At 47.8% G+C, this 21886-nt stretch overlaps 1 protein-coding gene across 5 annotated transcripts in view; it reads left to right on the top strand.

Annotated features, from left to right (window-relative positions):
• Positions 1 to 3969, top strand: part of LMBR1 (limb development membrane protein 1) — a 110094-nt gene extending 106125 nt beyond the window's left edge. For all 5 annotated transcript variants that reach the window (XM_027770059.1, XM_027770056.1, XM_027770055.1 and 2 more), the window contains one exon: positions 3607 to 3969. In XM_027770059.1, coding sequence (XP_027625860.1) covers positions 3607 to 3692 — 86 coding nt within the window. In that variant the 3' untranslated portion in view covers positions 3693 to 3969. The remainder of the gene's footprint in view (positions 1 to 3606) is intronic.
• Positions 3970 to 21886: the final 17917 nt, after the last annotated feature.

Below are 21886 nucleotides of genomic sequence, written 5' to 3'. Positions count from 1 at the left end.
TCCTGCTTGGGCCTAGTCCTCAGGTACTCATGGTACTCCTGCTCAGGCCTAGTCCCAAGGTACTCAGGACACTCCTGTTCGGCGATACTCCTTAGGTACTCAGGACTCTCCTCCTCAGAAAGTGGGTGGGGTCATGGAGGGGCACTGAGATGGCCTAGTTCACTCACACACTGTTTTTTTTTTTTTTTTTTTTGGAGAGGTTTTCGCTATAGGGCGCATGCACTCGCCAGACAGACAGAGACATAGAGACAGAGAGAGTGAAAGTGAGAAATTGGTCACGCCGCAATCCCTTCTCCTCCATTCTCCTCTCGGGATCTTGGGCACGCACGCACATGCGCCTGGCGTGAGTTTTAAGCCACCGGGTCCGGGATGTGAACTGCGGTCGACTACGTGGGAGTCCAGCGACATAGCCATTATGCTAACTGCTGGTTCCCTCACACACTGTTTATTAAATGAGATATTTACAGGTGAATTGTAGTAGATTAGCATTAGAGTTAGGTATTCTGGGTATCATTTTGCTAAGGAAGCTGCTATTAAAGTCATGAAATGTAACTTAAACTTAAGTAAAGTTTTCCCACGTTGTGTCACTTTTGACCATAAGAGACTAGGCTACAGTCTCATAGCCTAGTGGTTAAGAGAGCCAGATTCCAGGCCCAGCAGATGGTATAGCAGTTAGGTTTCTGGACTCCTACATAGTCAACCATGGTTCAAGTCTTGGCTTAAAACTCAAGCCAGGCATGTGTGCATGCATGCCTGGGATCCCGAGAGGAGAATGGAGGAGAAGGGATGGCCATCCCTTCTGAGGGGTAACTTCTCACTTTCTGTCTCTCTGTCTCTTCGGTGAGTGCACGTACCCTATAGCAAAAATCTCTCTCAAAAAAGAGAAAGCCAGATTCCATATGGCCAACTGTGGTTCAGATCCTGGTGCTGGGAGCCTGAAAAACACTCTGGGCATGTGTGTGTCTTAAGTTGCAGTAGGTTAGAGGAGTAGGAAAGAAGAGATTATGATGTGACCACAACCCACAGGGGTGCTTTCTCCCTCTTGCCCCTGTCTCTGGTGAGTACATTGTCATGTGCAGTTTTAAAACAGAGAAAGTACTTTCCTGCACTGCTGGTGGGAGTGTGAACTGGTCCAGCCCCTGTGGAGGACAATGTGGGGGCTCCTTAGAGACCTACAGTACAACTACCATATTGTCCAGCAGTCCACTCCTGGATATCTGCCCGAAGGACAGGAGGATGCTGAGCTGGAAAAGTGCCTGCACATCCTTGTTTATTGCAGCATTATTCACATGGAGCCAACCCAGATGTCCACAGAAAGATGAATGGATTGCACAGGTGTGGCACATACACCCTACAGAATGCTACTCAGCCATAAACAGTGAGACCCTAGCATTTTATGGGAAGTGGGCAAATACGGAAGACTTATTCTAAAGTGAAATGTGGAAGAGAGGTGATGTATACCCACTTAATTCACACCGGGCACCGGCACTCAGTGCAAAGTGGAGAGACTGGGTAATATACAGGCAGAGACAGTGTGGAGGAGGGTGGGAGATGGCAGAGCGCCAGAGGGAGGCAGTCGAGGGGAAAAAGACAGTTAAACACAAAATGGAAAATTGTCCGTTAAGGTAATAAGTATGGTAGTGTCTTCCATTGGGCCAGTACTCAGTGTATTCTAGATGGAGAAATTAATTGTGTATGCTGTGATGATATAGTGAATAAAGGTAGAATTTAAAAATATGCATTGTGAAAAGAAATACAATAAAAAATTTGAACCAAGAAAGAGAGAGAGAGAGTGGAATTTTTATGAGGTGTACAACATTCTCTAATGGCTAGATTAACTTTTCCAAGTGTTTCCCAGTTACTCTTTGCGGGTACTATAAGGGGCAAGTTACATGTAAAACAGAACAAAACAAGACCCTCCTTAACTGTGTGTGATGTTTAAATGATTTGAGAGCTTAAGTGTGATTTCACGGAGTAAGCATTTGATTGTAGAAGTTAACTCTCTCCTTTCTCCTTTTTTACCGGGGGAGGTAGGCTTTCTGCCCTCTGCTGCTCTGTCCATTGATAATAGTAGTACCTACCTCAGAGAAGGTCTAGAACATAGGACATACTCAGAACGTAGCTGGAGGGGTCGTGAGGCACGTGACTTTGTAGAGCCTGCTCTGGAGGAGACCCTGTACTTCTCGGACTATATAACCAGTGCCACGCCCCCGTTTGTAAGGGAGCTAACTCAGGTGCTCTCTCCTAGGAGGGGCTTCTGCTTCAGCGTAGGCAGGGCTGCCATACTGACCTCTTAGTGGGCTCAGCTGCTCTTCTCACAAGCCTGGTTTTGTCACATTGCCCCACCTCTGACAGCAGTGGCTCCTGGGACCATTTTTTGTGTTGTATTGATTTTCTTTCTTCCCATTTGTGGAGAGGTTCAACTGCCCTTTCCTTACATGGAGATATGCGAGTGAGAGAGCTGTAAAGGTCGAGTGCTGTGTTGGTTTAAGTGTGATATGAAACTACCCAACAGGTGGATCTCCATCTGTTCCAGAGGTATTGGAAAGATCTGAGCTTCATGCTCCCGACTTCCTCAGAGCCTTCCGGAATGTCCCGCCCACATACTCTTGTGTGTTGTCGTGCGTCCTTTTATTAGAGCGCGTGAGGAGGCCTTGGTCCCACATAAGCTCTTCTTCCTGTAGGGCAAAGAATTGTTCTGTGTGTGAAGTGTATTGCGTAAATCATTACTCTATGGTTCAGAGGGAAACTACCTGAAAAAGAAAAGAACCGGGCCAGCCTGGTGCCTGACGGCTAAAGGAGCTGAATCCCACGTGGCTGACGGCACCACCGAGTCCCAGACCCAGTGGCTTGAAACACGTGTTCTCAGAACGCTGAGAGGAGGGGGAGGTGGAGAAGGGATTGCAGCGTGACCCTGTCCTGTGCGGTGTGCTTTCCAGCTTTCCTCTCCCCCGTCTCTCTCCAGTGAATGCATGCATCCTCTGGCAAATTAAGAAAGAGCGAGCATGCTTTACTCTGTGGAGTACCTTCGAGTAGTATAATATTCCTGTTCAGTTTGTTCTTCTGCCATTCCTTTCTCTTCTTGATAATTTTTCCCATTGCTTTTAAGTTACATGTTAATATTTTGTTGTGTCTTTCCCAGTATTTTCCTGTATATTTTAAAACAAAAATGAGAAGCTGTCTCAGATTCAGCTCTCTGGGAGCACATATCCAGATGGGAGCGAATCTGCAGGGGACGGGAGGCCAGAAAGGGGCTGCAGTGGGTGGCGTGGCGCTCGGGCGCCGTCGTACCAGAGCCTGAGCGGGCGCTGTGCTGTGTTGTGGGCGGGGATGGCCCTTCCGAGCGCCATGCAGCTCTTGCAGGGACCGCCCTTCATGCTCACACACCCGCTGCCAGCCTTTGCACGCAGGCCATCCTGGAAGGGTGAGACTTCTACCTCTGAGGCCGATGCCAGGAGCAGCTGGTGGGGAGGGGCAATGTTTCGTTCCTAAGGAGTCTGGCCAGAGCGTGGCAGCAGAAGTACTTAGTATATCTGGCCCTCCACCCCAGTCCTTTGCCCAGCCACTTAACAGTACATTTCTCACCATTTTCTTATTTTTATGCAGGACTTCATAAACTTCACTTAGCAAATACTCCGAGGGATGCGGAGACACCCAAGCCTTCTGCAAATGGGCACCAGAAAGCGCTGTAGATGCGCAGCTGCCTCGTGCTGTGGCCAAGGGCCCGGGAGCTCCAGACTCACGACATTCCCGCTGCACAGATGCGTCTTCAGACTGCCCAGCTCATGGTCTGGGCCTGGAACCGGCGTGTCACTTTTCATGATCTGCTAAGACTTGGCTAGTGCTGATCTTCTTTTTAATTTAACTTTCTGATAGGTGCTGTAGCTTCCAGCTACACGAGACTCCTTAGAGACGTGTAGAGCAGCGTCTTCTGTAGACATCAGTAAATACAGTCATCCGCATGGGAAATGCTTTTCAGCTGGCGTAGAAATGTTAGAAAAGGCAAACTTTGGAACTCTCTAAAGATGAGAATCAGTTAAGTCCTATTAGAAACTTATTAAGAAATGCCTATTTGAAGTGGCATCTTTGGCAGTAGGCGAAGGTTCTAGAAACTTGTGCGCGTCGCTGTTGCAGCGGGTACACTGGAACTGTAATGTTTTCAAATTACATTTTTATTTTCTTAAAAAAAAGACAAAAACAAAAGCAGAGTTTGTAATTTATGTTACCAGATGATAGTGATTAGACTTTAAGCCAGGGGAAAAGTATTAAATTCGTTCAAAACCTGAGCCTTGGTAGGAAGCCGTGGAGTACCCCCTGCTGTCCGTGTCATTAGCTGTGGTAGTGTCATGTGATCTTAGGTCCACAACAGCTGTGTGGACCGAGCTCAGTATTGCCTCGGCATCGTGGCCAGTGTTGAGCACACTTGGAACTTAGATTTTGCCGTATAGACTATCTGCACACAGTTTTCTTAAGCTTTTATCCCCCGCAAAGATCTCTTAATTCCCTGTGCTTCTATGATGCTAGTGAAAATATAAATGCTGAGTGATAGAAACCCCTCCTTCAGGCTTTGGTTACTCTCACATACACCAGTTTAAACCTCCTCCTTACAAAGTTTGAGACCCAGCTTTGACACCCAGCACCTGCAGTGTCTCATTCATGGTGTCGGAATAGTTTTGCAGTGTGACAGGATCAGATAATCATCCAGTTTTTAAATCATAAGTCATTGCTGGGTGGCTTAACTTTAAGTCCACTGAGCAAAAACTCTGAACGTCTACTCTGAGCGACCGTCCAGTAGGCAAGAGCATCAGCGATGGCACACGAGGAAAACACGTGACAGCCAGTCCGCAGTCAGGGTCTGTGAGCGCATGCTCACATGTGCTATGTGTATGGCAGTACACTGTGTATGTTCAGACAAATGGGAAAAAACATTTTCCTCAAATTGTTGGATTTAAAGTTTTCGGATTTTTAGGCGGAGAAATTTGTGAAAAGTAGGTCATATTTATTTGACATCAGAAATTTCTACTTGGAACCCAAACAATAAGAAAATGTAACCCGTATGTTTATCAGCTTCTCCTTTATTTTTATCTCTACGTCTCTGGAGCATCTCCTCTTAAAGGGCAGCTGAGTCGTAAGCGAGAAGGCCCTCCCTGTGTGATGCTAAGCAACAGTCTTCACCACCAGGGAGCGTCGGCCAGGTCTTAAGCAAGAGCCACATGCCGAGAAATCAGTGGGGTCAGTGTTCGTCCTTCCTACCTGCGCATTGACGACAGCTTTCAGTTTTTACTGCAGCTCAGAATCTGTGCTTGGAGCAGACCAAGGCAAGGGGTGAACAGCACGACTCAAGTTACTAGGAGCACTTTCTAGCTTGCGTCAGCACCAGGGCACATACGAGGAAGGCGTCCTGGGCATACGTAAGACGGAAAACTCTTTAGTGAGATATTAAACGTTTCACCGTCAGTTGCAACTTTCTGTTCTTTGAAAGCTTCCTTTCATCTGACAACTTGGGCCAGGCTTGAATTTGGTAAGCTCGGTAGGTGAGTGGCAAGTTTCAGATACCTCCTAGGTACATCTTCATTGCTGTTGAAACAGGGAGGGGCATTTGGGGAGGAAGTGTTTGAAGCCGGAACCTAGGTACATTTTATAATAAGAACAGGTTGCTATAGACCCAGCCTCTGGAGATTCTCTTCTGTCACACAGACTGCTGTCATCCTCCTGAGGGAGAGGTTTGCCGCAGAGGCAGGGCTGTGGCTGGACCTGTGCCAGTGGCTGCTCTGTATGACAGATTGCAGAAGTGGGTGAGAACACTGAGGCCCGGCGCTGAGCTCTGGTAAGGTCAGTGACCCCTCACAGTCTTCTTTTCCTTGCAGTTTGTATGCGCTGGTGGAAGAGAAGGCAGACCCTGGACTGTTAGATTAAGCAGTCCTGTGATTCTTGGTCACCTGTTGTGTATCTGTTTTTATTCTGTTGTTGTTTTGTTTTGTTGCTGTAGGGCACCTGTTCTTGCAGGAGAGGGAGAAATCACCCCCCTGGGGGATGGCCACGCCACAGTCCCTTCTCCTCCATTCTCCTACCGGAATTTTGGGCACGCACGCTCACGCATGTGCCTGTCGTGATTTTCAAGCCTCCAGGTCCGGAACTTGAACCACAGTTGGCCATGTGGAAGTCCATCGCCTTAACCACCCACCACCTGCTGCATCTGTTTTGGTATACCACCAGGCACTGTCGCCACAGTTTCTTGAGAGTTGGCAGATTCTTATCACTGGTTGGTTCTGCAGTGTTTGAATAAATTTTTTTATAATTGTAAATTTCATAGAGTATAAGATTATACCATTTGTATTGATTTTTACTGACTTCTCAAGATATTTCTTAGATCTAACATGTACATAAATGTATGTACATTCTGTGTAACAATAAGTGTGGGAACCACACGTGCTGCAGGAGCACCTCCCGTCGTGTGGCAGAGGGACGGGCGAGTGCCAGTGGACAGGCCCGCCTCAGCGTTGCCTCTTTCAGAAGCGCCCGAGGTGGGGCGTCCGCTCCTGCTGTGCTGTGGCTCCGGTGACGGCCATCTGCAGTAGCACAGGTGCCTGTCCTCCACAGGTGCCCGACAAGTCCCTGGGCATGGCTTGTCGTTAGCATGGAATTTAACCCTTAAAGGCAGAGTTATTAAAGGATTTTTTAAAAAATGTGAATCTAAATGAAAATATTGACTTTTGCAATTTAAAAAACTGGTCTATTACTTTAAAAATAATGTTTGGACACACTGGCAAATTATTTTTGTTTACAGTTTGTTTTACAAATTGTTAGTCTTGTTTATTTCTATGTGATACTTTCAGTATGACTTGAAATGTAGAAATTAAAAACTTCACAAAAAATCATTTCACATTTGGTTTATAAGCACTTAATGTGTCTTGCTTTTTTCAGTCTTAAATATCATCATAGCTAAAACTTAAGGGTACTTATAGGCTTCTTCCATTTGTGTTTTATACAGGGCAGTAATTATTCTGGTGAAGTGTTGAATTGAGGAGAAATGATGTTTTACTTTTTGTTATGGAGTCATTGGTAGATCATTTTCTTGCAACCCAAAATGTAGCATCAATCATCGAAATCATGTAATTGATTTTGTCTAGGTATTCAAGTTACGTAGATTTGTTCAACTTCTCTAATTTCCGCTGCAGAAAGTCTGAGCAGCAGCTGCCTGCAGTCTGAACAGGTTACTCCAGGGTTCTCAGAACAGGGAATGTTGCTGGCTTCTGGCTACTTCACTGGCAGATCGAAGTCTGCCCGCCTGTGACTTTTAGGACCTTGACCACAGTAAGAAATCCGCTGTACTTTATAACTCAGTGCACAGACTCTTATGTACGTGTCAGCAAAAAGCTAACAGGATGGCACCTGTCTTTACAAAGGTGTGTGGTGCATGCTGGCATGTCCTGCTCTGCTTTATTGCTAGTTTTTAAAATATTAGACACAAACCACTAAGTTATTTCCTGACTTGTGATGGATGGTAAACTTTAGTTTGAAAAACGTAACTTTAAAATCTGTCTTAAAAGAACCAACACACACACACACACACACACACATATGTGTATAGTTGGTCTTTTTGTCTTTTGAATATTGCGCGGATAAAATGAATCACTGTACATACCACTGAAGCACAGATACTCCGTATATAAATGTTGCACTGTAGGAAATGTAGCTCGAATCAGTAGAAATGGCTAAAACTCATTGACTCATTGTTCTTGTTTTAAATTTGCCAGAGGCATGTGTGCCTGTGTGTGTGTGGGGGGTGACGAGAGCATTCTCCATGGGGACTGATGCCACAGCCCTTTCTCCATTCTTCAAGGATTGGGGTGTGCATGCACATGTCCCTGGTTTTTTTTTTTTTGAGAGGTTTTTCACTATAGGGCACGTGTGCTCGGCAGACAGACAGAGAGACATAGAGACAGAAAGTGAGAAATCACCCCCCAGGAGGGATGGTCACGCTGCAATCCCTTCTCCTCCATTCTCCTCTCGGGATCTTGGGCACGCACACACACGCGCCCGGCGTGAGTTTTAAGCCACCGGGGCCGGGATGCGAATCGTGGTCGACTACGTGGGAGTCCAGCGACATAGCCATTACACTAACTCCTGGTTCCCTCCCTGGTGTGTTTTCAACCTGGGTCCAGGATTTGAGCCATGCAGCTGGCCAGGTGGAACCCATTTGCCTTAAGCGCCATACCACTGGCTGTCTCAAAAAACTCTTAAATATAGATTACAAACTTTCAGAACCATGACTGATCCATGTTTCTGGAAGGAGTATCATTCAGGCCATGAACAACTAACCTGTTCAAAAGAAGGAATTTAAACTTACAATTCTGTGTAATTCAACTGGAGACTTTTTTTCAAGGTTCAATGTAGACATGTAGAAAATTCAGACAAACCAGTCATTCTCAGGTAAGTCTCTGACGTCATGCTCTTCCTTCTTTTTTTCGGACAGGTTTTTGCTATAGGGCATGTGCGCTTGCCAGAAAGACAGAGAGAGACAGAGAGACAGAGAGACAGAGAAATCACCCCCCAGTGGGGATGGCCACACCGCAGCCCCTTCTCTCAGGACCTTGGGCACGCACGCACACGCTGCCGCATGAGTGTAGGCCACTGGGTCTGGACTCGAACCACGGTCGACTGCATGGGAATCTAGCAACATAGCCATTACACTAACTACTGGTCCCACATCATGCTCTTCTAAAGGCAGGGACGTAGCGGGCTCAGCAGCGTGTGAGCCTGGTGCAGGCCTAGTGCTGTGAGGAGCAGGCGAGGACCGCAGGGGCGGGAGGAGGGTGAGAGTTCCATCATTCACTAGAAATTTTCGTGCACATTGTAAGTAATGGCTTTTCTTTTCCTTTGAAAGGCGTCGTTAACAAACGATGCCACTGGAAAGCAGCGACACTAGGCTCAAGGGCACTGATGATGCGGCTGCTACTTATTCTGGGTCTGCAGCCTCTCTTCCAGAGTGCCTGGAAGCCGGGCAGCGTTTTTGGACTGGGCAGTGACCTCGCGGCAGTACCTGTAGGTGTGGCCCCTGCCCAGCCTTCCTTGTTCTTCGTAGCCTAGCTCTGGCTCTTTACTGTGGAATCGTCTAAGACTTTGAATGGAGGTGGTGGACAGGGCGTGGGAGACCAGGACAGGGTGAGTGCTGTGCCTTCACGTGCAGTCAGCTCTCAGGCCATGCCGTGAACCTGCAGGTACGTGTCTGCATTTTACCAGCGCGGCCTGCAGCTCTGAAGATGTTGCCTGAGGCCACACACCAGTGAGAGGGAGACCGGAGTGTGGGCCAGCAGGTGGCATGGAGGTTAAGACAGTTGGATTCCACGTGACTGATGACACATCTGGTCTTAGACCCTGCAACTTGAAAATCATGTGGGTGGGTGGGGCACTGGACTCCCACGTGGTTGACCACGATCTGAGTCCTGGACCCGGTGGCTTGGAAGGTGCATGTGCATGTGTGTCCAAAATCGTGAGAGGAGAATGCAGGAGAAGGGCTTATGTTACGGCCATTCCCGAGGGAGTGATTTCTCACTTTCTCCCTCTGTCTCTCTGGTGAGTGTACATGTCCTATAGCAAAAACCTCTCTCAATAAGAAGGAAATCATGCCAGGTGCATGTGTGTGTGTGCCCACAATTCTGAGAGGAGAATGGAGGAGAGATGTGGTGGGCCATCCCTGGAGGTGCTTTCTGACTCTTTCTCCTCCCCTGCCATGCCCACGTAAGCATACACACTGTACAGCCAAACGGGATGTGTGTGCCAGTGATTCCACCTGCTTCTCTGTAAGCCTGATGCCCTGCCATGGTTACGTCTCAGTCTGATCAGCCCTGTTCACGGCTTCCTTCCCGCTCCAGCAGCTGTTGTGTCACACCACGAGGCAGCATGCTTAAGTAGCTCCTCTTTCTGGGTGTGTGGCCTGTGTTTTTTTTTTTTTTTTTAGATTTTGCCTTAGGGTGCATGCACTGGTTGAAGAGAGACCAAGAGGCAGAGAGATGGAAAGTGAGAAATCACCTCTCATGGGGGATAGCCATGCCACAATCCCTTCTCCTCCATTCCCCCCCAGAATTTTGGCCACACATGCACACACGCCTGGTCAATTCGAATCACACAGTCGGCCATGTGGGATTTCAGCACCTTCACCACCACACCACCTGCTGGCCCCTGTGTGTTTAGCTTGGTTTAATCAACTCCATCGTGCTGGGTGTGGCTCATTTCCAGTTCCCAGCTACTGTGAATACTGACAGCTTTCTGCATATGCTTCACACACTATTCTATTATCTCCTTAAAATTCGTAGAAATGGAAGCTCTGGATCAAAGAATGCACATTTTGGAAACCATCTACAGAAAGACTTTATCAACATACCCTCTCATCAATAGCAGTAAAAATGTTTTTATAGCCGTCCCTGGGGCTTGCAAGGCTTTATCTTAGCAGCTACTTGACATTGTCTTCCTTGGTAGGGTATATTTTTGTTACTTTAGCAACTATTTGTATTTCTGCTTTTATTATTTATATTTTAAATTTTTATATATTTATATATATTTATTATTTTAATATGTTTATTTATATATAATATATATATAAATTATATTTATATATATAAAATATATATAACTGGAATATATAAAACAAACCATGCGATTTCACATGCCCTTTCATGATTAAATGTCCATACAAATTGATCTTATGTCTAAAACCTATATCCTGAACCTCCATTAGTTTGTAAACTGACTTTGAAGAATATTCTTCTCTGTTGTACCGAACACTAAGCTTGTGTTTTACTTTTACATACTTAAAGTTGCTCTTGCTTTCATGGAGCCTTGGGCAGTGACACATTTCCTGTGTCTGGGAACTCGCAGTTAACATGACTTTATTTACTCTTACGTCTGAAAGATGTGCTCGCTTAGCAAGACTAGTGCACATGGTAGCAAGGATCATTCTAGTTCCCCAAACATCCCAGAGGCGATTGATAAGCTGAGTAAGTGGGGCAGGATGTGGCGCAGTGCGAAAGCGTGACCCTGCGAGACTGACCTCCATGGGAGGTTCCAGATTCACCTCTGGAGACTGCTCTGAGTATGCCCGGCTCGTAGGTGCCCGTGATGGACTGGCCGGAGCCTGGGGTGGGTCACAGCATCGGGACCCTGGTGGGGGTGCTGTAGAGCTGAAGAATACGTGGTCTTGTGTGGATGTTTGTGGTCCCTCCTGTAGCTTAACTTCGTAGCCTGGTCCAGCTAATGATTCGCAGTCCTCTGCTGTCCACCCAGACCCCCACAATGGCTGAATTGTATATTAGACATTCATTTCGTGTTACATACCTTCTGTTCCCTTGACAAACTACAAGATGCATTTCCGTATGTAAGCCTGTAGCCCTGAAAGCCTACTTATTTTTCAACAAAACTAATAGAGAAAACAAATTGAAGACAAGGTAATTTTTAATCTTTCTTAGGACTTTAACTCTCTGAGTAGAAATAGGTGATGACCTAGGCTCATTAATTAAATACTAGTGTGGATCATTGGGGCTAATAGAGAATTTGATCTCATAACTGAGAACTAGAGATAAAGCTTATAAAAATTCTTGTACCATTTCAGTTAAGTTAGATGTGTGGTACCCCTCACAGCAAGCATAAAGGAAGCACTCTTTTAATGCAGTTAATAGAGTTTTAGTATCTGGATCCAAGGTCGATCTGAATAGGCAACTCTTTTACCTATTCCTTGGCTAGTGATCGTCTCTGCTAAAGTCGTATTATTTGGAGTAGGTGTTTCCCAACTTTTCATCACATCTAACGAGTTACTCTGGTTCATCTCAGTAAACTGGTTTCCGAGAAGTACATTAAGAAATGGTATTATCCAAGACCAACCCCATGGTGCAGTGGTTAAGTGCTGTGAACTGGGAGCCAGAGCCCACGTGGCTGAGCATGGTCTGAACCCAGGCCCCACGAGCTTGAGAAACACACCTGGCACGTGTGTGCATGCCCAAAATCCTGACCAGGAGGAGGAATGAGGGAAAAGACTGCAGCATGACCACGCCCCATCGAGGGAGGTGCTTTCTGTCTGTCTCTCACATACGTACCCACTGGCAATTTTAAAAATAAATCTGCAGCTGTGTTTTAAAGATTAGCATTTCTGAAAGCCAGTTATTTTATGGGCAGCTTACTAGGATCTCATTGTAGGAAAGTGAGTTAATGTAAAATGCTTTCAGGTCCAGGCTTTGGTCATGTTTTAGAGATTAGCTCTTTGAGGACCCCCTTGGCTAGTACGCGTGACGCACAGATGACAAGCGGCCCGAGTGCTGTGCTTGGCTCGTCGGCACGGGGGTCTGCCAGTTCAGCGTTTCCTCATGGATCGGTGTGAAGGAATCACGAACATCTCATGGTATCAGTGGTCTGTGAGAGCCTGTGTCTTAGTTTATTACTGCTGTCATCTTAGCACCCATAACAGTAAGTGCTTAATAACCATCAAAAATATCTATTGAATGAGACATTCTCTTGAAAAAGAGAAAATCTGGTAACATGAAGTTCCATGTCCTCATGGTTATAACCAGCTGCCTTTTTTGCCAGTCTTTGTCACTAGCCTGGGTGGCCACAGAAGGCACCTGAGTTTGCTACCACTGAAGGAAGAGATGAGGACCATCTGTTACTTGTTTGATTCGGATGGGAGTCCTGGTTCAGAGAGGAGTCAGGGACCCTGTCTAGGTATTTGTATTTCTGCTTTTATTATTTATATTTTAAATTTTTATATATTTATATATATTTATTATTTTAATATGTTTATTTATATATAATATATATATAAATTATATTTATATATATAAAATATATATAACTGGAGTATATAAAACAAACCATGCAATTTCACATGCCCTTTCATGATTAAATGTCCATACAAATTGATCTTATGTCTAAAACCTATATCCTGAACCTCCATTAGTTTGTAAACTGACTTTGAAGAATATTCTTCTCTGTTGTACCGAACACTAAGCTTGTGTTTTACTTTTACATACTTAAAGTTGCTCTTGCTTTCATGGAGCCTTGGGCAGTGACACATTTCCTGTGTCTGGGAACTCGCAGTTAACATGACTTTATTTACTCTTACGTCTGAAAGATGTGCTCGCTTAGCAAGACTAGTGCACATGGTAGCAAGGATCATTCTAGTTCCCCAAACATCCCAGAGGCGATTGATAAGCTGAGTAAGTGGGGCAGGATGTGGCGCAGTGCGAAAGCGTGACCCTGCGAGACTGACCTCCATGGGAGGTTCCAGATTCACCTCTGGAGACTGCTCTGAGTATGCCCGGCTCGTAGGTGCCCGTGATGGACTGGCCGGAGCCTGGGGTGGGTCACAGCATCGGGACCCTGGTGGGGGTGCTGTAGAGCTGAAGAATACGTGGTCTTGTGTGGATGTTTGTGGTCCCTCCTGTAGCTTAACTTCGTAGCCTGGTCCAGCTAATGATTCGCAGTCCTCTGCTGTCCACCCAGACCCCCACAATGGCTGAATTGTATATTAGACATTCATTTCGTGTTACATACCTTCTGTTCCCTTGACAAACTACAAGATGCATTTCCGTATGTAAGCCTGTAGCCCTGAAAGCCTACTTATTTTTCAACAAAACTAATAGAGAAAACAAATTGAAGACAAGGTAATTTTTAATCTTTCTTAGGACTTTAACTCTCTGAGTAGAAATAGGTGATGACCTAGGCTCATTAATTAAATACTAGTGTGGATCATTGGGGCTAATAGAGAATTTGATCTCATAACTGAGAACTAGAGATAAAGCTTATAAAAATTCTTGTACCATTTCAGTTAAGTTAGATGTGTGGTACCCCTCACAGCAAGCATAAAGGAAGCACTCTTTTAATGCAGTTAATAGAGTTTTAGTATCTGGATCCAAGGTCGATCTGAATAGGCAACTCTTTTACCTATTCCTTGGCTAGTGATCGTCTCTGCTAAAGTCGTATTATTTGGAGTAGGTGTTTCCCAACTTTTCATCACATCTAACGAGTTACTCTGGTTCATCTCAGTAAACTGGTTTCCGAGAAGTACATTAAGAAATGGTATTATCCAAGACCAACCCCATGGTGCAGTGGTTAAGTGCTGTGAACTGGGAGCCAGAGCCCACGTGGCTGAGCATGGTCTGAACCCAGGCCCCACGAGCTTGAGAAACACACCTGGCACGTGTGTGCATGCCCAAAATCCTGACCAGGAGGAGGAATGAGGGAAAAGACTGCAGCATGACCACGCCCCATCGAGGGAGGTGCTTTCTGTCTGTCTCTCACATACGTACCCACTGGCAATTTTAAAAATAAATCTGCAGCTGTGTTTTAAAGATTAGCATTTCTGAAAGCCAGTTATTTTATGGGCAGCTTACTAGGATCTCATTGTAGGAAAGTGAGTTAATGTAAAATGCTTTCAGGTCCAGGCTTTGGTCATGTTTTAGAGATTAGCTCTTTGAGGACCCCCTTGGCTAGTACGCGTGACGCACAGATGACAAGCGGCCCGAGTGCTGTGCTTGGCTCGTCGGCACGGGGGTCTGCCAGTTCAGCGTTTCCTCATGGATCGGTGTGAAGGAATCACGAACATCTCATGGTATCAGTGGTCTGTGAGAGCCTGTGTCTTAGTTTATTACTGCTGTCATCTTAGCACCCATAACAGTAAGTGCTTAATAACCATCAAAAATATCTATTGAATGAGACATTCTCTTGAAAAAGAGAAAATCTGGTAACATGAAGTTCCATGTCCTCATGGTTATAACCAGCTGCCTTTTTTGCCAGTCTTTGTCACTAGCCTGGGTGGCCACAGAAGGCACCTGAGTTTGCTACCACTGAAGGAAGAGATGAGGACCATCTGTTACTTGTTTGATTCGGATGGGAGTCCTGGTTCAGAGAGGAGTCAGGGACCCTGTCTAGGTGTCTAGCTCTCTCAGGAGGAAGTAATCCCGTTCCTCATTCTGATGCGCACTCAGGCGTGTGGACACAGGGTCTTGTATGGAAAAAGCAAACAAGTGAATTTTAAACTCACTGCTCACCAGTGTTTGTCAAAAAGCAATAGAAATTACTTGTCATTTAGAAAACCACCACCAGGTGGACTTGAAAGATGATGGTTTATCGGTGTGGCAGAATTTCCCTCTCCTGATACCTAATTAGCATTTATAAACAAACACCAAAATCCACACAGGAATGGAACATGCTTTAATACAATAAAGTCCTAAAAGTTATTTATCCTTGCAGTTCCTAAGTGGAAAGGACAGAAAATTCTAGAGAAGGACAAAGAGATGAAAGCGTCACATTCTTCCCTTGCCTCACACCTAGAAGCTAGGCAAAGTAAGCTAGCGAAACCCCGAGAGATCTCACTGGACTCCAGAATACGATTAGGTGTGCCACACTACAGAAAAGAGCACTTGAATTTCCGATCTATACAAGCAGAGGTCTGGGGAACATGTACGGAAGTGTATTAAGGGTGTGGGATGATGAAAGAAGCAAAGTCGGGCTGAGTTGACACGGGCTCAGATTTAATGTTGGATCTTGGGGTATGAAGGTGCTGAAGTTGGGTTGGTCGGCTGAAACGCGGACTAAAAGATGGCCTCTCAAGAGTGCGCTGGAAATGCCTGTTCTGTCTTGGTTTACTATAGAGGAAGGGATCCCAAAGCTTAGAGAGATTAGAGTGCTACAGTGGACTAGTCACATAAAACCTACTCATCATACTCGGAAGACCCAGAGTATAGGCCTTCCACTAACCCTTGGAGAAGTGGATTTGTGAGGGGACCACCACCATCCTTGAAGAGTTCTCTGATTACTGTTCTCTGGAGGCCAGACCCCACAGTGGGAACTGCAGTCACTCAGTTAGAAAACTTACATGAAGTGAGAATGCTTGGCTCTTAAGGTGGCAGGAGTCAAGTGGTGGTACTCGGCTGCCAAAGGCAGAGTGGGCGTAGTGACCGTTACTGTAATGGAGGACAGTGGTCATGGTACTTGGTTTGTGTAGGTATGTGGCATTAGCTAATTAGTCTTGGTGTCCCTGGAAGTCAGACAGGTAGGTAGCCTGCTAAATTCTTCCTTGATATGTATCAGCAGACAACTTCTGGGTCAAGTGAACAACAGTCTGTTTGAATCGTAAAAAACAGAATCATGACCCTCAATCAATTCCCAGATCTGGGCCAGTTTATAGATCAGAAGGAAAGGGAGGCTGGGTCCCCTTCAGGAAATACTCTGGTATACTAAAAGAACCTTACAGTGTTCGTCTTCGTGCTGTCCTCCCGGGGGACTGCAGCCTTGTACTAGGGTGACTGTGTGTTGGAGAAAGGGAACTCATCAGCCTTTTCGGGACTGTGGAGCTGAGCTGAGCCTTCCTGCTTCCGGGACCTGAAACGTTACGGTGGCCCTCCAGGCAGAGGACGGGGTGATGCAGAGTATCGCAGTGCGTCCTCCAAGGTATGCCGTAGTCCCCCAACCCCAGATGCACAGCACAAGTTCTGCTTAGCAGCTGATGGGATTCCTGCATTGTTTCTCTAACCTGTGTAGTGAGGCCTCTTAGGGGGGGAAAGGTCGAAGGGAAGCTGTCAGAGTTGTCTTTACCTAGGAAAATAGTAACTGAAGAGTGATTCCACATTCCTGGAAAGCTTGCACGGTTATTGCCACTGCCAGCGACCAGAAGGAGGCAGTGGTGGTGAGCCCTCCTTCTTGGTCTGTGCAGAAGACCGGTAGATCTTGAAGAGTAAGCGAGCGGTGGTGTGAGCCGTGGTCCCTGCTTACACAGATTACCTAGTGTGCCGCTCCTGACCCGGCAGATGCCCCCCTCCTGTTCACACGACCCGCTTCGAATGGCAATGCCGGCAGTCCCTTCACTGTTTTACTTTGGGGAAGATCGGCCTGCTCCCTAGCTGTTTCATGAGTGAGTTCGCAGGGACCGTGGTCACCCCCGACAGGTTCCCACACTGATGACACGCCAGCTGGGCTTAGCGAGTAGGGAGTAGCAGCACCTCACAGAGCATGTTGGTAAGGCATTTCTGTGTTCAAGGGTGGGGAATTAGTGATTGAGATTCAGGGGCCTTCTACCATAGTGAAGTTTCTGGGGTCCAGTGGTGTGGGCATGTTGGACACCCCTTCTGAGGTGAAGGGTCCCTTGTCGGTCCCCTGCAGCCAGTAGTATGATGTGTAGTGGGCCTGTGGGAACTTGTAGGCAACACACCCCTCCCGTGGGTGTTCTCCCCTCCTTACTCTGGCCCATTTTCTGAACGACCAGAAAAGCTGTGAATTTTTTGTTTGTTGTGATTTTTGTTTATGTTTTTGTCATAAGGGTACCTGTGTTGTCAGAGGTAGAGACGGAAGGGAGACATCACCCGCTGGGAGGAAGGCAAGCCACAACCCCTCCTCCTCCATTCTCCTTTCAGGGTTTTGGGCGCGCTCACTCCCACACCCACCATGATTTTCAAGCTGTCAGGGCAAGGACTCAGACTATGGTTGGCCATGTGGGAATCTAGTGCTTAACCACCACACCAGCTGCCGGCCCATGTTTGTTTGTTTCGACTAGGCCTGCTGCTAAAGAAGGCCCTGACGGGTCCAGGCTGCTCCATTGGTACCCGAGGGGTTGGCCAGGGGCACCTCCTGGCGCCTCAGCACAGCCTTCGGCCTTCCTTGCAAGGCCTGCTGTCACCTGCAGACAACTACTCTCCCTTCTCAGAGACGGCTCTTGGCTGCTTATTGGCCTTTGCAGAGGTCGAACATTGGACCCTGAGCCACCGCTTCACCACGTGACCTGAGCTGCCCACGGTGACCTGGCGTCTGACCCACGCAGACAGAAAGCTGGGTGTGCACAGCAGCACTGCGTCATCAGATGGAGGCGGCGTATCCACGAGCAGGTCTGGGCAGGCCTTGAAGGTAGAAGTCGGCTAGGCAAAGGAGCGCCCGATGCCCACGGTTCTGCCCGTCTCACTGCCTTCTCTCTCGCAGCCTGCGCCGTGGCCTCATGATAGAGGATGAGGAGACTCAGGCCTGCCTGACAGCTGGCTCTGCGTGGTCTGCACGTACCACCGCAAGTGGACAGCTGCCACACCACAGCCCCCTTTGAGGCTCTCTGAGGGACTGGTGAAGGGCAGTCTTCCCAGCGGGTCAGCTTTCAGGCAGCACGTTTGTGCACTTTGCTTGGAATGAGAAGTGGCCAAATGTATGTTTACATACAGGTTCATGGAACGGAGCCAGTGGTTGGGCTGCTTGGTCAGGGATTGGGAAGGAACATGATTGAAAATTGGTGACAGTGAAATTTGGGGAAGAGATATGTGGATGAATCTCTCAGGTCAAAAGAAATGGTACTTGTGTCCCATGTGAGTGCTCACCAAAGGGTGACCTCAACAGGAGGATTTTGTGTGTGTGAGAGAGATTTTTGTACTATAGGGCGCATGCGGTCACTGGAGAGACAGAGATAGAAAGTAAGAAATCACCCCCCCGGTGGTGGGGATGGCCACCCTGCAGTCCCTTCTCCTCCATTCTCCCCTTGGGATTTGGGGCATGCATGTCACATGCGCCCGACCTGAGTTTTAAGACGCTGGATCCAGAACTCAAACCGTTGACTGGGAGTCCAGCAATATAACCATTACGCCACCTGCTGGTCACAACAGAGGAGGATTTTAGTGAGTGGATATACGATGACCTGTTCTGTGGATACCAGTGGGCTCATGAACCCAGTGGCCACGGTGGCAGTGGTGGAGGCTATACACAAGCTCAGCAACACAGACGCCCACGCACCACAGCTGACCTGGCGATAGTGTCCAGCCCGCCAGCAGCAGAGGCATCACTGATCTGATGTGGACCATCCTTAGGGCGATCAGCCAGCTACCTGGGGGCAGGATGCTTACATTGGACCAATTCCGTCATAGAAGGGCTTTGTCCTTACTGGAACAGATGTGTACTCTGGTATTGACTTGCCTTCCTTACATGCAGTGTTTCTGCCAAAACTACTAACCACGGTCTTCTGAAATGACTTACCCACCGTCATGGTATTCCACACAGCCACACACCTGGGCTCATAAAATGCACTGGTCTTACAGGCTTCTCCGTCACCCTGAAGCAGCTGACTTTAAAATGGTGGGGATGCACTTACAGCACCGGCCGCGTAACAGGACTTTGCAGGCCTGGGCATGGTTCCAGAGATGATGCTGAGTCAGTGCGTCATGTATGGTACCGGTTCCCCTCTATTCAGGACTCACAGGCCCAGGAACTGAGAGGCAGGAGGGAGGGCGCCGCCCACCATTAACCCTAGCAACACACTTGCAGCATTTTCGCTTCCTGTTCCCATGACATTCCACCCACCTAGGTGACTTAGTGCCAGAGGAGGACGCATCTCCCGGGACATACGATGATTCCATGGGACTTCTACCTGGCCTCTTTGGGGTCCTCATGCCTCTGAGCCAAGAAGGGAAGGAGCTACAGAGTGGCTAGGGTTGAGCCAGCTCCTAAGGGGAAGCCGAACTCTACGACAGGGAGGAAGAGTAAGTAGAAAACAGGTTCTCTTAGGGCAGCTGTCACGACCCTGTAGAGACTAAGGTCAGGACGGACTATCAACACCCAGTCCACTCAGGACTGAGGCTTGGGGATGTCCAGGGAGGAGCTGACCCAGCTGAGGTGTCTGCTGAAGGCAAAGGGAGTGCACAGCGGATGGCGGAAGGTGGCCGTCCCAGCGACAGCTCCGTGGCCAGGGACACGGAGGGCTGTGACCGTCACGAGGACTCCACCACGCTGTTAAGAGGCCTGTGTGCTTCCATGTGGATTAAGCAAACATCTCTGTTCTGTCCTCCCTTACTCCGTCACATGACGTAAGATGTATTGACTTTCTATCGATGCGCTTCATTTTACCTCCTATGTTTAGGCCATGGTAATCCTGTGAGTATGCTTTTGGTTGTATGCGGGAAGGTTGTATGTTTGATGGAGTTACAATGTTATGAGTTTGTTACTGTCTTTGGAAGTTAAGTACGGCTTAGAGATGTATATGGGCGACAAGGTGATACAAGGTTGGCTAGTTTGGGGTGTCAGTTTGGGTTGAAGGGTACCTGGCAGGCTGGTGAGATGTTTCTATGTTTGTCTGTGAGTGCTGCCAAACGAGACCGTCCTGGGGGCCAGCTGGCCGAGAGGAAGACCCGCCTTCACTGTGGACTCACACCGTCCACGGCTGCGCGTGCCGGAGGCGGGCTTGCTTCCTCCTCGTCCCTGCTCCCCTCCGACTCCCCTCCTCTCCTTGCCTTCCAGAGCGCGGCGTGTGTTCCCTGCCAACTCCGCCTGCTCTAGCCCTGCTCTTTCACTCCGCCTTGCCTGCCTTTGTTCCTTCTGGCTCCTGGCCCTGTGCCCCTCCAGCCGGGCAGACTTCAGGTTCCTTAACTTCTGGCTCTGGCCTCCCCAGCACGACGTGAAGGCACTGCAGCCTGCGGCCTGCTCAGGACCCCTTCAGGCCTTGGACTGGAGTGGTACCAACATTGGACAGCTTGTAGACAGCTTGTGGTAGGACTTCTGCCTTGTGACCATATGAGGTAATTCCTGTAATAAATCCCTTTTTTAAAAATAAAGTTTTAATTGCCAGAGGGCGCATGTCCCCTCCAGAGGGAAGGCATGTGGGGCATGTTCATGCCGTAATCTTTCTCTGTGTCCATCCTGTCAGGATTTGAGGCATGCACACACGTGTGCCTGGTGTGCTTTCTGAGCCACCAGGACGAGGACTCGAACTGTAACCAGCCATCTGGGCTCTGGCTCTGCATACACGAGCTTCCTACTGTGCTGCCCACCAGCCTTCCTTTTTTTTTTTTTTTGGAGAGGTTTTTTCTATAGGGCTTTGCGTGTGCACTCGCCAGAAAGAGACAGAGACAGAAAGCGAGAAATCACCCCCAGGGGTGCCCAAGATCCCCTTCTCCTCTGGGGATCTTGGGCACACACGCATACACGCCCAGTGTGAGTTTAAGCCACCAGGTCCAGGACTCGAACTGCAGTCGACTACATGGGAGTCCAGCGACATAGCCATTACACCAACTCCTGGTCCCCAGCCTCCCTTTTACACACACAAACACTGGTCCTGCTAGTTCTGCTTCTCTGGAGAACCCTGACTGGCACAGTCCCTAACAGTCTTAGCTCTTCTCAAGCAGAGGAGAGGATCCACCATGGAGACCGGGGGCAAAGGAGCCTCTGAGCCACCAGACTGAGCCAGGGGGCTTGAAGGGACATGAGAGAGAGACCCCCAGCAAGGATTTCATGCTGTGATCCACAGCATGATGTGAGGAATCTCTGGGGGGATGGCCATGCTGCAATCTCTTCATTCTCCCCTCGGGATTTTGGGCACGCACGTACATGCGCCTGGCATGAGGTTTAAGCCTCCGGATCCAGAACTCAAACTGTGGCCAACTATATGGGAGTCCAGTGATGTAACCATTATGCCATCTGCTGATCCCAGTATCTTTATTTTTTTAAGTAATTTAAGTGATCTCATTTTTTGCTATTTCTCATGAATTTCATGTGATTAAACTCTTGAATCTGAAATTTGCTTTTTATGGACTGAAGACTTAAACAGGATGGCTGTCAGATTTAAAATGTAGTTCGATTTCCTATATACAATGAACAAGAGTTTATTCCACGGGAGAACAGATTACATTGTAGTACTTAACCCAAAACTCACACAGTTCACCCAAAATTAAGGTACAGTCTCCCTCAGGATTATGTAGCTTTCCCTGAGTTATGAATTCAACATTCGAGAATTTTCTTTTGGTAGCAAGAGCGGCAGAGAGGACAACAGTGGAAAGGAGACTTCTCGCCCAAGGAGAACTCCTCGAGAGCCAGGAGACAGGCGTGGTGGAACACGTGGGAGCAGGACAGGAGCACTGTCTCCCGTGGCCGCCGGCCCCCG

The sequence above is a fragment of the Tupaia chinensis genome, unplaced genomic scaffold, assembly GCF_000334495.1.
Source record: "Tupaia chinensis unplaced genomic scaffold, TupChi_1.0 Scaffold000110_1, whole genome shotgun sequence".
Lineage (NCBI taxonomy): Eukaryota > Metazoa > Chordata > Mammalia > Scandentia > Tupaiidae > Tupaia > Tupaia belangeri.
This window is presented reverse-complemented; position numbering and strand designations above follow the sequence as displayed.